The 14,729-nt window shown below is 43.9% G+C and overlaps 1 protein-coding gene across 1 annotated transcript in view; it reads left to right on the plus strand.

Moving 5' to 3' along the window:
• Positions 1 to 6,019, plus strand: part of washc5 (WASH complex subunit 5) — a 70,243-nt gene extending 64,224 nt beyond the window's left edge. The window contains exons 26-28 of the mRNA XM_055634820.1: positions 777 to 933; positions 2,093 to 2,180; positions 5,552 to 6,019. Of these exons, the coding sequence (XP_055490795.1) occupies positions 777 to 933; positions 2,093 to 2,180; positions 5,552 to 5,608 (302 nt within the window). The 3' untranslated portion in view covers positions 5,609 to 6,019. The remainder of the gene's footprint in view (positions 1 to 776; positions 934 to 2,092; positions 2,181 to 5,551) is intronic.
• Positions 6,020 to 14,729: the final 8,710 nt, after the last annotated feature.

Consider the following 14,729-nt stretch of genomic DNA (forward strand, 5'->3'; position numbering starts at 1 on the left):
ATAGACATATATGGGTTGAAGGGTCTGTTCCTGTGCTATGTTGCTAAAATCATGAGAGACCTCTTCCACCCCTGCAACAGACTGTTCCAGCCGCTACGGTCAGGCAAACGCCTCCGTTGCCATGCAGTGAGAACGGAGAGGTTGAGAAGGAGTTTCTTCCCAGAGGCAATTCGGACTGTAAACGCCTTTCTCACCAGGGACTAACTGTACAGAACGTTTTTCCTTCTATTATTTATTATGTAAAATAATATGTGTGTTATGATTGTGTTTATAATTTGTTTGGTTGTTTTGTTGTTCCGCGAGCATTGCCACTTTCATTTCACTGCACATCTCGTATGTGTATGTGACAAATAAACTTGACTTGACTTGACTTAACTTGACTTGACTCTGGTGTCCACGCCGCTGAGGACGTCCCGCAGCCCCGACATCGGACTTACAACACCCCGGCGAGCGGTCCTGAACATCGGGCCGCCCGTAGCGGCAACTGCGGAGGGCACGGGGAGGCCCTGACCACGGGGAACAATGGAGGAAGAGACTGACTTTGGCGCCTTCCCACACAGTGGGAAACTTTGATTCTGCTGTGTGGGGATGTTTTATGTCAAACCCTATAGTGTGTTGTGCTGTATGGGAATTTCATTTCACTGTGCCATCTGGCACATGTGATGAATAAATCTATCTTGTATCTTGTCTGCAAGTATTGTTAGAAAATCCTTTCTTGTGTGCATATTTTGTTTATCCCCGGTCTGATGCTTGAGGATAATTTGATCTGCTTGCAGGAATGGTGTGTAAAAAAAACACAGATCCCATCGACTGGCCTCCCCTGGTTGTTGGACTTGTCACTCTTCTGAAGCAATTCCATTCGCGTTACACGGAACATTTTCTGGCCTTGATTGGCCAGTTTGTTCGTTCTACTGTGGAACAGAGTACCACCAGGTAAGAATCATAGTGATATCTTTGGCATGGTGGAAGAGACATTCCAAAAACACCTGACTTCATGAGTAGTTTAATAAAAAACTTACATTTGTGTGTGTTTTTATCCGCTACTTTAATCCGCTACTTTAATCCGCTACTAAGACCACAAATAAAAATATTTGTGCATTTTAAACAATGGTGGTGCCTACGTGCCTGATTATATATTTTCTGTAACCAAATACTATATTTTGTCTCATTCTCCAGGGAACGGGGGTTCCCCTCCCCCACCATAGCTGAGGCTTGCACCAGGGTCTCCATACCCCGCAACACTGCTCTATCTCCCCATCCCACCACTCGCAACAAGGGCAGAGTCCCCCTAGTCCTCACCTTTCATCCCACCACCGTCACATACAACAAGTAATCCTCTGTCAGTTTTGCCACCTCCAACGTGACCCCACCACTCACCACATCTTCTCATCTCCCCCCCATGTCTGCCTTCCACAAAGACCGCTCCCTCCGTAGCTCCCTTGTCAATTCTCCCCTTCCCTCCTGTACCACCCCCTCCCCGGGCACTTTCCGTTGCAACCGCAAGAGATGCAACACTTGTCCCTTTACCTACCCCCTTGACTCCATTCAAGGACCCAAGCAGTCGTTCTTGGTGCAACAGAGGTTCACCTGCATCTCCTCCAACCTCATCTATTGCATCTGCTGCTCTAGATGTCAGCTGATCTACATCGGTGAGACCAAGCGGAGGCTGGGCGATCGCTTCGCCGAACACCTCCGCTCGGTCCGCAATAACCAACCTGACCTCCCGGTGGCTCAGCACTATAACTCCCCCTCCCATTCCCCATCCGACCTCTCTGTCCTGTGTCTCCTCCATGGCCAGAGCGAGCAACACTGGAAATTGGAGGAACAGCACCTCATATTCCGCTTGGGGAGTCTGCATCCTGCGGGCATGAACATTGAATTCTCTTAATTTTGTTAGCCCTTGCTGTCTCCTCTCAGCCCTCGGGCTCCTCCTCCTCCTTTTTCCTTTCTTCCCGCCACCCCCCATCAGTCTGACGAAACGTTGCCTATTTCCTTCACTCCATAGATGCTGCTGCACCCGCTGAGTTTCTCCAGCAGTTTTGTGTACCTTCTATATTGTTAATCTTGCCACCTTTCTCTTTTCTTCATTTAGTCAGAAGATCCCTGAAATGCCTGCAGATGCCGTAGCTGCCTTGATGTTCTTGGAGAATTATGTTCATTACACTAAACTACCCAGAAAGGTATTGAAATAATTAATTTGCTTAATAGTGCAATGCAGGAAGAATATATCCAGCCTTGGGTAGTGAAATTTCAAGAATGCTAGTGTCTCTTTCTGTCTGGGGCCCAGTGATTTATGCAGAATGTGTTACAATTTTCATCACCAACATAACAGTTTGAGAGAAAATATCACAGAACATGGAAGGACGCCACTTAGCCCAAGCAGTCCCAGCTGGCTGCTTACACAAGCAATACGCTTGACCCTATCCCCAATGCCTAGCAATTTACTTTCCTTTTAAGTAGTTATCTGGATCCCTTTTCAATGCCACGATTGAATCAACATTCTAGTTATTTCAGATTTTAACCGCACAATGTGATGTTTTCCCTTGTGTCACACTTGAGTCCCACACTGTCTAGATGACTCTTTAACACTGAGATCCTCTCTCGACCTTTTTGCTCCAAGGAAGACAACCCCAATTTTACCCACAGAGCACTTGTCACAGGAAATATTCTGGCAAATCTCTTCTGTACTCCTGAGGTCTTCACATCATAGAGTAATTGATTTATACACCTTCAGCCCATCTCATCCATGGCAATGAAGATGCTTATCAGAGCTACTCCCATTTGTCTTCATTTGGTCCATATTCTTCCAAACCTTTGCTATCCATGTACTAAAGGTCTTTTAAATGTTGCATGTCTCTTCTTTGTCCCATAGTTCTGCTCTTGTTCCCCCTCCACCCAGACGAAACCAGAGTAGTGTTCCCTTGGTCCTCACTCTTCACTCCTCCAGCCTCCACGCCCCACGTATTTTCTAGGGTTGCCAACTTTCTCACTCCCAAATAAGGGTCAAAAGGTCAAAAGAGGGGACAAATTCCCAACAACAATTTGTTGCCCGACTCGGCCGTGGCTGGGTGAATGATGAGTTGGCCCGGGTGCTGGACTGCACACAAAGCCCAGCCGGCGGGCCAGCTGAGGCGTTTTGGCCCACGCGATGTCGCTTGCCAAGTCCGGCATGATCGGCCATCAGAAGGAGGGGTGGTGGTGTGGGCGGTAAGCGAAGGTGCAAAGGTCGCACAGCTGGCTGGGCTGCCGGCCGACGGGGCCATGGGCGAGGTGCTGCTGTTGCATTCCATGGGCTGCACTACGTTGTGACAGGTGAGTCGGGGCCGGAGGGCGCGGCGTTCCGACCCTTCGACCCCAGTTGCAGCAGTCAAATACGAGACAAGGTCGGCCCCGTACAGGACCAACCACTTTAGCCCAAAATACGGGATGTCCCGGCTAATACGGGACAGTTGGCAACCCTACTTCTACCACCTCCAAAATGATCCCTCACCAGTCGCATCTTCCCATTCCCGCTCCTTTCTGCCTTCTGTAGAGGCTGCTCCCTCCACTACTCATTGGTTCACTTATCCCTTTCCCACCTAAACCACCCCCTCCCCAGAGGGTCACATGCACCCCCCGTAACTTAATCGACCGCATTCAGTGAGCCTGATGTGGCCTCCTTTACTTTGGTGAGACCAAGTGTTACTAAGCGACTGCCATCTGTATCTCGCAGTTGCTAACCATTTTAACTCCTCCTCCCATTCCCATACTGACCTTTCCATCCTGGGCTTCGTCCACTACTAGTGAGACCACACACAAACTGGAGAAAACATTATTACCTCTGTCTGCTTGGGTAGCTTGCAACCCAATGGTATGAACATTTGAATTCTCCGGGTTTAAGTAACTTTAACCAACCCCATCCCCCTCTCTTCCCTATGTCCCACTTGGACGACCCCATTTCTTCCTTCCCTCTCCTCTTCCAACTATATTCCTCCTTCTGGCTTCACAATTCTCAATATCTATCTCATATCTTTAGTCTTTTCTTCTGTGGCCTTTGACCAACCATCTGTCTATCTAAAGCCCCCCCTCACCTGTTTCCTCCAATCGCATGCCAGGTTTTGTCCCGGTCCTCCTCTCTTCCAGCACTCACCCACCCACGAACAATTAACTGAAGAAGGGTCCCAAATCAAATCGTCACCTATCCATATTGTCCAGGGATGCTACTTGTCCCGTTGAGTCACACCAGCACTTTGTATCTTTTTTTTTTTAACATTCTCATTCACGTTGTTAAGGTAGATGATGAACAACAGTGGACCCAGCACCGATCTCTGCATAACACTGCTGGCCACAGTCATCCTGTCTGAGATGCAACACTCCCCCCCCACCAATTTTGTATCCAGTTGGCTAGTAAAGATGATCTTGGATTATACGTTGTGTGACTCTCATGTTTACATGGTGTCAGAAGTGGGATCCATGTAAACATGAGTCACACAACGTATAATCCAAGATCATCTTTCATCTTTACGCAAGCTATAGCAGTACAGTAGGTTGTTAGTTGTCAGAGCATCCTGACTGCTTCCAGAACCAAGCAGTAGAGGAAGTGGGTGTTAATATAAATGGTACAGTAAGGTGGGGTTAGTGATGCTAGTCTATAATGATTGGTTGTCATGCATAAACCAATCTACAGCTAGCTCATGATCAAACCCATGCAAAGTAACCTTCCGAATACAGCCTACCATGTGGGACCATTTCAAAGGCCTTTCTAAAGACCATGTAGACAACATCTTGGCCCTGACCACATTATTCCTCTTGGTTATCTCGTTGTGATCAAAGTTATGAGACACTATTTCTCACTGGCAAAGTCATGCTGACTATCCCTAATCAGTGTTTACTGTTCCCAAACACCTGTAGACCCTGTCTCTCAGAACCTCGTTCAGTAATTTTCCCTCCACTGAAGTGGGGCTCGCCAGGCTGTAGTTCCATGGTTTGTCCTTGCATCACTCTTGATAAAAGGCACAACATTAGCCACACTCCAGTCTTGTAGCACCTGGAAATATGAATTCCCATAACAGAACGACATTTCAGTTCTGGCTGATCAAGTGTTTTATATGCAACAAGATATGAAAACATTCTGCGGGGTATGTTTTAAAAATAGGCCACATCCTGAACACGTACAGCGTGGTAACAAGCCCTTCGGCCCACCAAGTTCACGCCACCCATCATCACCCATTCACACTAGTTCGATGTTACCGCACTTTCTCATGCACTTCCTACGCAGTGGGGCACAACTTACAGCGGCTAATTAAACTACAAACCCCCAAGTCTTTGGGATGTGGGAGGAAAACAGAAACTGGAGCACCTGGGGGAAACCCACGTGGTCACAGGGAGAACATACAAAATTCCACACAGATAGTACTCAAGGTCAGAAACAAACCCGGGTCTGTGACACTGAGGCAGTAGCTCCACCAACTGTACCAATGTGTTGCCCCATCATTTCTACCTTGTTGCTCTGGTGCGGATGCAATGAGTTAAAAAAAAAAGAATTGACTAACTGTTGTTCTTTCTTCGCCAGGTTGTGGAAGCACATGTCCCTAGTTTCATCTTTGATGAGTTCAGGACAATTCTATAATGTTTTTTAAGATGAAGATATAACTCTGCAAGGAAGTGAAGCAGAGTTTATACAAACATCTGTGAAATACTGGAACCTTTTGCTCATCACTCTGTCTTGGCCAGTACTATAAGAGCAAATTTCTTCTAATACAGAATTTTAATGAAAGAGGTCTGTGAATATATAACTCAGTTTTGTACATGTGATGGCAAGATATCCTTCTCTGCTGAATCCTCTAGGTAGGTGTACAGATAGAAAGCCTGTATCATCTATGTTTAATTTCTAATGACCTGTAAAAACAAAAGGTACTTAAAAAGTATTAACAAAGGTTTAACACCCTTAATGTATTGCATTCCAGTGACCTGTAAATTATCAAAATCTGTTTGAAATATTACTATTTGTATTAAATTAAAAACTGGAACTTCAACAAAATTGAATGAGTTTGTCCAAGGGAAAAAGTTTATCTCTGTACACAAAACATTTTTACACTGGCGATGCAGATGATTTTTGACAGTGTGGCTATGAAATGTCCTTCCTGATTGTGCTGTGGTGCTGGAACATTCAGTGCTTCTCCGAAATATTTCTAAGTAGGTGAACTGCCCCATAATTGAATTTCCATTGAAAGAAATTTTGCTTAAAGGCAGCATTTTTTTCTTTTGCTTTGCAACTTATAACTTAGGGAGATCGAATCAAATAAATGGGAATCAAATAAAACTTAACGTGACATTGAGGTTTAATCTTTTATTGTAATCTCTCTGTTGATATTCAGAAAGTTGTTTTGTTCTCACATTAACATTTGGTAGAATCTATGCATAACTAAACCTCTGATCTTGTTATCTTCCGTTTGCAGTTTTTCTATTTGCGCTATAGCGCTATGATTTACTCCCCCCACCCCTCCGCCACACACCCCATTTCCCCCTCCCCTCCCACACCTGAAGAGGAGGGGGAGGAAGTGCTAGGGGATGAGGGGAAATGAGTCGTGCCTGGGCTATGGATGAGTGGTGTAATATTGCATTGGGGGAACGGGTGAGTGGTGGAATATTGCGTTGGGGAATGGGTTGCGTTGGGGGACCAGGCCTCCCGTGTGACTGGGACCCAACGGGTACCACTTAGTCTAGTAGATTATAAAGGGATACCATGAAGAGCAAATTAGCATAATGTGCAAAAAGAAAATTTGCGCAGAGGACACTCTTGGATATGAAAAGTGGGGAGAAAAAGCAGATCAGTTTAGTTTAGAGATACAGCGCAGAAACAGGCCTTTCGGCCCATTAAGTCCACACGGACCAGCAATCCCCGCACATTAACACTATCCTACACACACGGGACAATTTACACTTGTACCAAGCCAATTAACGTACAAAGCAAAAGAGTAACTGAAATTATATCGAGAAAACACGATATCCTGCAGAGGCCACTGATCAAAGAAAATAAGGTAAATATGTGTAATGAACTGAAATAAAAGTGAGATTATTGGTTAGCCACTGCATTTCTGTAATTACCAGTATGACTAATTAATGAGTATGAGATTAGAGGAGATCTGAAATTATGTAATGACACTAAAAATAAAAAGCCATGGTGGAGCTGCTAATAATAGTGGGAAATAATAAAGAAAATAAACAAATATTTGGTTTCAACCAAATGCTGGATTAACTCAGCGGCTCAGGCTGCATCCGTGGAGAACATGGCTAAGTGACATTTCAGGTCTGGCGAACCCAAAACGTCACCCACCCATGTTCTCCAGAGATGCTGCCTGACCTTAAGTCGAGCATTTTGTATCATTCCTTTGTGCAAATCAGCAGCTGCAGTTCCTTATTTCCAAATATTTGGCTGGAATGGATTACATCTGCATGTTCAAAGTTAACATAGAAAATAGGTGCAGGAGTAGGCCATTTGGCCCTTCAAGCCAGCACCGCCATTCAATATGATCATGGCTGATCATCCAAAATAGTACCCCATTCCTGCATTCTCTCCATATTTCCATGATTCCATTAGCCCTGAGAGTTATATCCAACTCTATCTTGAAATCATCCAGTGAATTGGCCTCCATTGCTTTCTGTGGCAGTGAATTCCACAGATTTACAACTCTGGGTGAAAACGTTTTTCCTCATCTCAGTCCTAAATGGCCTACCCTTTATTCTTAAACTGTGATCCTTGGATCTGGACTCCCCCAACATCTGGAACATTTTTCCTGCACCTACACTGTCCAATCCCTTAAGAATGTTATATGTTTCTGTAAGATCCCCTCTCCTAAATTTCAGTGAATACAAGCTCAGTCGATCCATTCTTTCATCATGTGTCAGTCCCGCCATCCCAGGAATTCACCTGGTGAACCTAGGCTGCACTCCCTCAATAGCAAGAATGTCTTTTCTCAAATTAGGAGACCAAAACTGTGCAAAGTGCTCCAGGTGTGGTCTCACCAGGGCCCTGTACAACTACAATAGGACCTCTTTGCTCCTATATTCAAATCCTCTTGCTATGAAGGCTAGGTTTCTTCACTGCCTGCTTTACCTGCATGCTTATTTTCAGTGACTGATGTACAAGGACACCCAGGTTTTGTTGCATCTCCCCTTTTCCTAATCTGACACCATTCAGATAATAATCTGCCTTCTTGTTCTTGCCACCATAGTGGATAACCTCACATTCATCCACATTAAGAAAAGAACATAGCTGTTACGTTTGTATAAAACCCTGTGTAAATGAAATGATGACAGAAGATTAAAATGTTGCTAGTATGATTTATGTTTGAAAAGGATGACTAAACAATAGCCTAATTATTGTAGGTGCTAGATAGGATATTCAATCCAGATTTGATGTAATAAGAAAATCCTCCAAATGCTGAATATAGAGTGGTTGTCATGGATTTCAATGGCAAAATTGTGCTTTTGATTGAAAAGATTGGAGCAGCAAAGATTCACTGAAGATGGATTTACAATATGCTGGTGGAAATGTCATCACCAAAGATGCAACAAATTTAAAATCTTATGTCGTACAGTGTGGAAACTGGCCCTTTGGCCTAACTTGCCCGTGCCGACAAACATGTCCCATCTACACTAGTCCCACCAGCCTGTGTTTGGCCCATATCCCTCTAAACCTCTTCTATCCACGTACCTATCCAAATGTTTCTTAAAAGTTGCAATACCTGCCTGATCTCTCTCCTCAGTGTGAAAATGTCACCCCTCAGAATCCTATAAAAAAATTTCCCCTCACCGTAAACATATGTCCACAGATTCTCGATTCCACTACTCTGGGGGAAAAAGACTCTGCGCGTCTACCCACTATGACCACTATGAAATCACCCGTCATCCTCCTGAGTTCCAAGAAATAAAGTCCGAGCCAGTTCAACTTCTCACAAAAGCTCAAGCCTTCTAGTCCTGACAGTATCTTTGTAAATCTACTCTGAACCCTATTAAGCTTGACCACATCCTTCCTATCACATGGTGCCCATGAATTGAACACAACACTCTAAACATGGCCTCACCAGCATCTTATATAACTGCAACATGACCTCCCAACTTCTACACTCAACACTCTGACTGATGAAGGTCAATGTACCAAAAGTCTTTTTGACCACTCTATCTACCTGTGGTGCCACTTTCAATGAACTGCACCTATACTCCTAGATCCGTCTGGTCTACCACACTCCCTAGAGCCCTACCAGTCACTGTGTAGGTCCTGCCCATGTTAAAGCCCTGTCCCACTGTACGAGTTAATTCAAGAGTTCTCCCCGAGTTTGCCCTGATTCGAACTCGGAGATTTACGGTAATGGCCGCTCGCAAGTACTCGGGACTCTCGTGGATATTTTTCAACATGTTTTTTTTGTATTCGGGGCTCTCGTGGATATTTTTCAACATAACGCTAACGGCAGGTAAGCTTGGGAATCCTCCCGAGCTTACCTGCCGTTAGCGTTACGAGCCGCTAAGAGACATCCCCGAGCTCCGATGTACCCGCTACGTTCATTCTACGTGCTTTCCACGAGTTTGATTTTTTTAAAACTCGGGAGCGCACTTGAATGAACTCGTACAGTGGGACAGGGCTTTTAGTCTTCCCAAAATGTGACACCTCACATTTCTTTGTATTAAATTCCATCCACTATTACTCAGCCCACCCGGCCAAGCGGTCAAGATCCTGCAGCAATATTTGACAATCATCTCCACTATTTCCAATACTACCCACCTTAATGTCATCTGCAAATTTGCTAATCATGCCATGTATATTCTCAGTTATCATTGATTTTGATGACGAACAGCAATGGGTCCAACACTAAACCATGCGGCACAGCACTGGTCACAGGCCTCCAGTCCGAAAAGCAACTTTCCTCCATCACCCTCTGTTTCCTTCCATGAAGCCAATTTTCTATCCATTCAGCTATCTCTCCTTGAATCCTATGGGATCTAACCTTCCAGAGAGGCCTACTATGCGGAACCTTGTCAAATACCTTGCTGAAGTCCATATACGCAACGTCTACCGCTCTGCCTTCATCAACTTCTATCGTCACATCGCCATAAAACTCAATCACATCCATAAGACATTACCTCCCACGTACAAAACCACACTGACCATACCTAATCAGCCCTTGTCGGTCTAAATGCGTTTCTTCCTATCCCACAGAATACTCTCTAGGAACATTCCGACTACAGATGTTGAGCTCACCGGCTTGTAGTTCACATCCTTTTCCCTGCAACCCTTACTGAATAGAGGCACAACATTTGCCACCCTCCAGTCTACCGGCACCTCGCCTGTACTTGATGACTCGTAAATCTCAGCCAGGGCACTTGCAATTTCCTCTCTACCTTCCCGCAGTGTCCTCGGATATATCTAATCAGGCCCTGGAGATTTGTCTACCTTCATAAGCGTCAGGACATTCAGCACCTCCTCAACTGTAATACTGACTGCTCTGAAGACATTTCCAGTGACTACCCCAAGTTCCTCAGTCCTACTGTCTTTCTCCATGGTAAAAACAGAGAAGAAATACTAATTGAGGATCTTTCCCATCTTCTGTGGCTCCATGCAGAATTAACTGCTTGATTCCTGAGGGGTCCCACTCTCGCTCTGGTTACCATTATTTCCTGTATGTACATAAAATCTCTTGGGATAATCCTGAATGCTATCTGCCAGAGCTGTTCCCTGTCTCCTTTTGCCTCTTCTGATTTCCTTTTTTAGCTTGCTCCTTAGTTCCTGAAACATCTCCAGGGATACACTTGATTCCAACTGCCTGATCCCATGCTTCCTTCTTACTCTTCACCAAAGCCTCAATTTCCCATCAAGTTAATGATGATACTTTAAACATTTATATTTTCTGTGACTAAAGGCTATTTATATTTCAACTACATTGGACTATGAAGTTGAGATTGGTCTTTGTAGATAAGAACTGTTGATATTCATTTTACTTATTTACGAGAGTGATTTCTTCCACATCTCATCACCCATAGACATAGACATAGAAACATAGAAATTAGGTACAGGAGTAGGCCATTCGGCCCTTCGAGCCTGCACTGCCATTCAATATGATCATGGCTGATCATCCAACTCAGTATCCCATACCTGCCTTCTCTCCATACCCCCTGATCCCCTTAGCCACAAGGGCCACATCTAACTCCCTCTTAAATATAGCCAATGAACTGGCCTCAACTAGCCTCTGTGGCAGAGTTCCAGAGATTCACCACTCTCTGTGTGAAAAAAGTTCTTCTCATCTCGGTTTTAAAGGATTTCCCCCTTATCCTTAAGCTGTGACCCCTTGTCCTGGACTTCCCTAACATCGGGAACAATCTTCCTGCATCTAGCCTGTCCAAACCCCTTAAGAATTTTGTAAGTTTCTATAAGATCCCCTCTCAATCTCCTAAATTCTAGAGAGTATAAACCAAGTCTATCCAGTCTTTCTTCATAAGACAGTCCTGACATCCCACTAATCAGTCTGGTGAACCGTCTCTGCACTCCCTCTATGGCAATAATGTCCTTCCTCAGATTTGGAGACCAAAACTGTACGCAATACTCCAGGTGTGGTCTCACCAAGACCCTGTACAACTGCAGTAGAACCTCCCTGCTCCTATACTCAAATCCTTTTGCAATGAAAGCTAACATACCATTCGCTTTCTTTACTGCCTGCTGCACCTGCATGCCTACCTTCAATGACTGGTGTACCATGACACCCAGGTCTCGCTGCATCTCCCCCTTTCCCAATCGGCCACCATTTAGATAATAGTCTGCTTTCCCGTTTTTGCTACCAAAATGGATAACCTCACATTTATCCACATTATACTGCATCTGCCAAACATTTGCCCACTCACCCAGCCTATCCAAGTCACCTTGCAGTCTCCTAGCATCCTCCTCACAGCTAACACTGCCCCCCAGCTTAGTGTCATCCGCAAACTTGGAGATATTGCCTTCAATTCCCTCATCCAGATCATTAATATATATTGTAAATAGCTGGGGTCCCAGCACTGAGCCTTGCAGTACCCCACTAGTCACTGCCTGCCATTGTGAAAAGGACCCGTTTACTCCTACTCTTTGCTTCCTGTTTGCCAGCCAGTTCTCTATCCACATCAATACTGAACCCCCAATGCCTTGTGCTTTAAGTTTGTATACTAATCTCTTATGTGGGACCTTGTCGAAAGCCTTCTGGAAGTCCAGATACACCGCATCCACTGGTTCTCCCCTATCCACGCTACTAGTTACAGCCTCGAAAAATGCTATGAGATTCGTCAGACATGATTTACCTTTCGTAAATCCATGCTGACTTTGTCCAATGATTTCACCACTTTCCAAATGTGCTGCTATCCCATCTTTCATAACTGACTCTAGCAGTTTCCCCACTACCGATGTTAGACTAACTGGTCTGTAATTCCCCATTTTCTCTCTCCCTCCCTTCTTAAAAAGTGGGGTTACGTTTGCTACCCGCCAATCTTCAGGAACTACTCCAGAATCTGAAGAGTTTTGAAAGATTATTACTAATGCATCCACTATTTCTGGAGCTACTTCCTTAAGTACTCTGGGATGCAGCCTATCTGGCCCTGGGGATTTATCGGCCTTTAATCCATTCAATTTACCCAACACCACTTCCCGGCTAACCTGGATTTCACTCAATTCCTCCAACTCCTTTGACCCGCGGCCCCCTGCTATTTCCGGCAAATTATTTATGTCTTCCTTAGTGAAGACAGAACCAAAGTAGTTATTCAATTGGTCCGCCATATCCTTGTTCCCCATGATCAACTCACCTGTTTCTGACTGCAAGGGACCTACATTTGTTTTAACTAATCTCTTTCTTTTGACATATCTATAAAAACTTTTGCAGTCAGTTTTTTATGTTCCCTGCCAGTTTTCTTTCATAATCTATTTTCCCTTTCCTAATTAAGCCCTTTGTCCTCCTCTGCTGGTCTTTGAATTTCTCCCAGTCCTCCGGTATGCTGCTTTTTCTGGCTAATTTGTACACATCATCCTTCGCTTTGATACTATCCCTGATTTCCCTTGTTATCCACGGATGTACTACCTTCCCTGATTTATTCTTTTGCCAAACTGGTATGAACAATTGTTGTAGTTCATCCATGCAGTCTTTAAATGTCTTCCATTGCATATCCACCGTCAACCCTTTTTGAATTAATTGCCAGTCAATCTTGGCCAATTCACGTCTCATACCCTCAAAGTTACCTTTCTTTAAGTTCAGACCATTGTTTCTGAATTAACAATGTCACTCTCCATCCTAATGAAGAACTCAACCATATTATGGTCACTCTTGCCCAAGGGGGCACGTACAACAAGATTGCTAACTAACCCTTCCTCATTACTCAATACCCAGTCTAAAATAGCCTGCTCTCGTTGGTTCCTCTACATGTTGATTTAGATAACTATCCCGCATACATTCCAAGAAATCCTCTTCCTCAGCACCCCGGCCAATTTGATTCACCCAATCTATATGTAGATTGAAGTCACCCATTATAACTGTTTTGCCTTTGTCGCACGCATTTCTAATGACCCATGAATCTACACCAATGTAACAGCAAACACAGACAAAGTAGTGGTCATCACCAAAACCAAAGAAGAAGGCACTAAAGGAGAGGATGCCAGAAAGAAAAGTTAAAAAAAATGTTATGAAATTAACTGAAATTAACTGAAATTATATCGAGAAAACACTATTCTGCAGAAATCACTGATCAAAGAAAATGTAAATACATGTAATGAACTGATAGGGTATAAAAGTGAAATTATTGGTTAGCACTGTATTTACGTAATTATCAGTGTGACTACTAGATGAGAATGATATTCGATCTGAAATTATGTAATGATACTTAAAATTAAAAAAGCCAGGCTGGAGCTGCTCATCGTAGTGGGGAATAATAAAGAAAATAAACAAATATTTGGTTTCAACCAAAATGCTGGATTAACTCAGCGGCTTAGATAGCATCCCTGGAGAACATGGTTAACTGACATTTCAGGTCTGGCCTGAAATGCTTGCCACTTACAATCGTTCCATTATCACAAGCACAATATTTCTTACACATGACATGTTAAAGCATTGGTACCACATCATGCATGGAATTTTCAAAGAGGCATTCTCCATTTTATTATCCCCATATTTCCATCAATTCCTTTCCACATTCTGCCATTCGCATACACATGAGCTGTGTCTTACAGTGGCCAATTAACCTTCCTGCACATTTTTTGGTACGTGGGAGGAAACTCGAACACCTGAAGGAAACTCACAGTTGTAAGGAAAATGTTCACTCTACAGGCATCCATCACCTCAGGTGAGGATCAAACCCAGATCGCTCACCAGTGAAGCAAAGTTCTTAGCTTTGCCACCCTAAATTCTGAATTTAGGTCTGAGAGTTTACAGCATAGAATCAGGTCACTTGGAATAGTTAGAATAATGGTGGGTGTCAAAACTACATTGAGTTCTGAAATAAAGTCTTAGATCTGAAACATTAAATCTGTTCCTCTTTCCACAGGTTTGCATGACCTGCCGAGTGTTTAAGCATTTTATTTTTTTCCCTGAATGATTGTATTTATGTCAGAATTCCTGGCACCTGGAGTTTATTTAAATGTTCAAAATCACAATGTTGTTTGTCAGAGTTTGAATTACCGTGTGCATATTGGTTTTGAACATGCACATTGGCTTCGTACATTGAGTTGGAGAGAAGCAAACAATGTA

This window comes from Leucoraja erinacea, chromosome 4 (genome assembly GCF_028641065.1).
Source record: "Leucoraja erinacea ecotype New England chromosome 4, Leri_hhj_1, whole genome shotgun sequence".
In the NCBI taxonomy this organism is placed as follows: domain Eukaryota; kingdom Metazoa; phylum Chordata; class Chondrichthyes; order Rajiformes; family Rajidae; genus Leucoraja; species Leucoraja erinaceus.